This window comes from Penaeus monodon, chromosome 25 (genome assembly GCF_015228065.2).
Source record: "Penaeus monodon isolate SGIC_2016 chromosome 25, NSTDA_Pmon_1, whole genome shotgun sequence".
Lineage (NCBI taxonomy): Eukaryota > Metazoa > Arthropoda > Malacostraca > Decapoda > Penaeidae > Penaeus > Penaeus monodon.
The window spans coordinates 14,666,574-14,668,162 of record NC_051410.1 but is presented as its reverse complement, the minus strand read 5'-3'; the positions used below and the strand labels follow the sequence as shown (position 1 = coordinate 14,668,162).

Here is a 1,589-nt window from a genome sequence, read left to right as displayed (position 1 = left end):
AGTTCATTTGTTTAAAAACAATTCAGTGATTTTTTTTCTTTGGGCCATCAAAATTTGATCTTTAATGTATGGCACTGTAATATACTGTGAGATGGGTAAATAAGCGTGAGGCTTCTACCTCAGCAGTTACAAGTTTATCTATATAAAAAGTAGAACTAATTCTTACCTGTAATTCTTCAGTAAAAACATCTTGGTCACTTGGAGTGCTTTCAGATAAACTGTCAGATTTTCCTTTCCCTCTTTTGGTTTTTGACTACACAAAGAGAAGAAGAAAAATCAGTAAAATAAAAAGGTACCCTTCAGTATACTTTTCAATTTCTTGTCCAAGTGGATCTGACTATTTTTTTTTTACATCTCAGGTTTTTTCTTTCAATAAAAATAGTAATGATATGAACAGCAATAGCCATGATATCAATAATGATTTTTCTGTCCCTAGAGGTCTGATGTGACGTTTATAATGATCAGGTACAATAGCTGGAAAAGAAATGTTCACTGATTTATCAAGTGGTTCTTGAGTCAAGAGTTTTTTCTCATCAGTGCCTTCTGCATCTCTGCCCTCGTTGGCCTGAGGTGGGGGATAAAGAAAAGGTTTTCCCTTATATCCTGATTTTCCACAGGCCTACCCTTTGTTTGAGACTCATAGTTGCAGTTTCCTGATGAGCAAGTGTAATGACGACTATCCCTTGGGGTTCCATTGGTCCAAGCACCTTACTGGCTGAGGGAATGGAGTGGAAGAGTATACATCTACTAATTTCTGATGCAGTTGTCTATACTGTTAGTTGAGGCAGTTTTGTTTCAACCGTTTAATGCTGTAATTTCTTTTGGAGATAGTCTGTCTACACCATGAAAATTACTTATTCTGGGCCAGTTCTTTATTCTATTTCTGTATTTGTATTCCACTCCCTTCTTTCCCATTTTATATCCATGACCTTGAGAGGCATGAAAATGAAGTATCTAACAGATGGAAATTGCAATAATTCTGTTCAACAGGTCTGATGTGTAGATTCCTATCCCGGCACATGGGCTTTGCTGGGTAGTTTTGCCTTCAGGTTCTATATTCTAGTAACTTGTATCTTATGACAGTACAGATGACAGGAGGAGGATGAATGAATGAGGAATTGCCATAGTGTATTTTTGTGTAATTTTTGTCTTCTCTGGTTTTTAGATGTACCTTGTCACCTGCTTCCACAAATTCAACTCAGCTGATACATCTGATTAGGTTATTATACCTGACTGCTATAACCATTGCATCAATATCTACCATATTTTTCAAATGACAGACCTGTGAAATACAACTGCATTATTGAACATCAACTGCCATCTCTTTCACTGGACATTTCAAAACATCACACACCTTTTGGGGATTAAGAAGCTGTACATCTTATCAAATATCTGAAGAAAGTATGGGTGACTATATCACTAATATGAACACCTTACCTGTATTTCATCCAGATCTTCTTGAAGAAGCATTAGCCTCTTTGTAAGCTGCTGATTCCTAAAGGTCAAGGAGTCATTTTCTTGTTCTGCTTTTCGTAGCTGTTGATCACGGGACTTTAATAACTCCTGAAAAAGTATAATGATAAATACTT

The 1,589-nt window shown here is 36.2% G+C and overlaps 1 protein-coding gene across 1 annotated transcript in view; it reads right to left on the bottom strand.

Annotated features, from left to right (window-relative positions):
• Positions 1-1,589, bottom strand: part of LOC119589067 (protein phosphatase 1 regulatory subunit 21-like) — a 15,064-nt gene that overhangs the window by 9,752 nt on the left and 3,723 nt on the right. Inside the window, exons 3-4 of the mRNA XM_037937644.1 lie at positions 1,438-1,563; positions 167-253 (exon numbers count right to left, since the gene is read on the bottom strand). Coding sequence (XP_037793572.1) covers positions 167-253; positions 1,438-1,563 — 213 coding nt within the window. The remainder of the gene's footprint in view (positions 1-166; positions 254-1,437; positions 1,564-1,589) is intronic.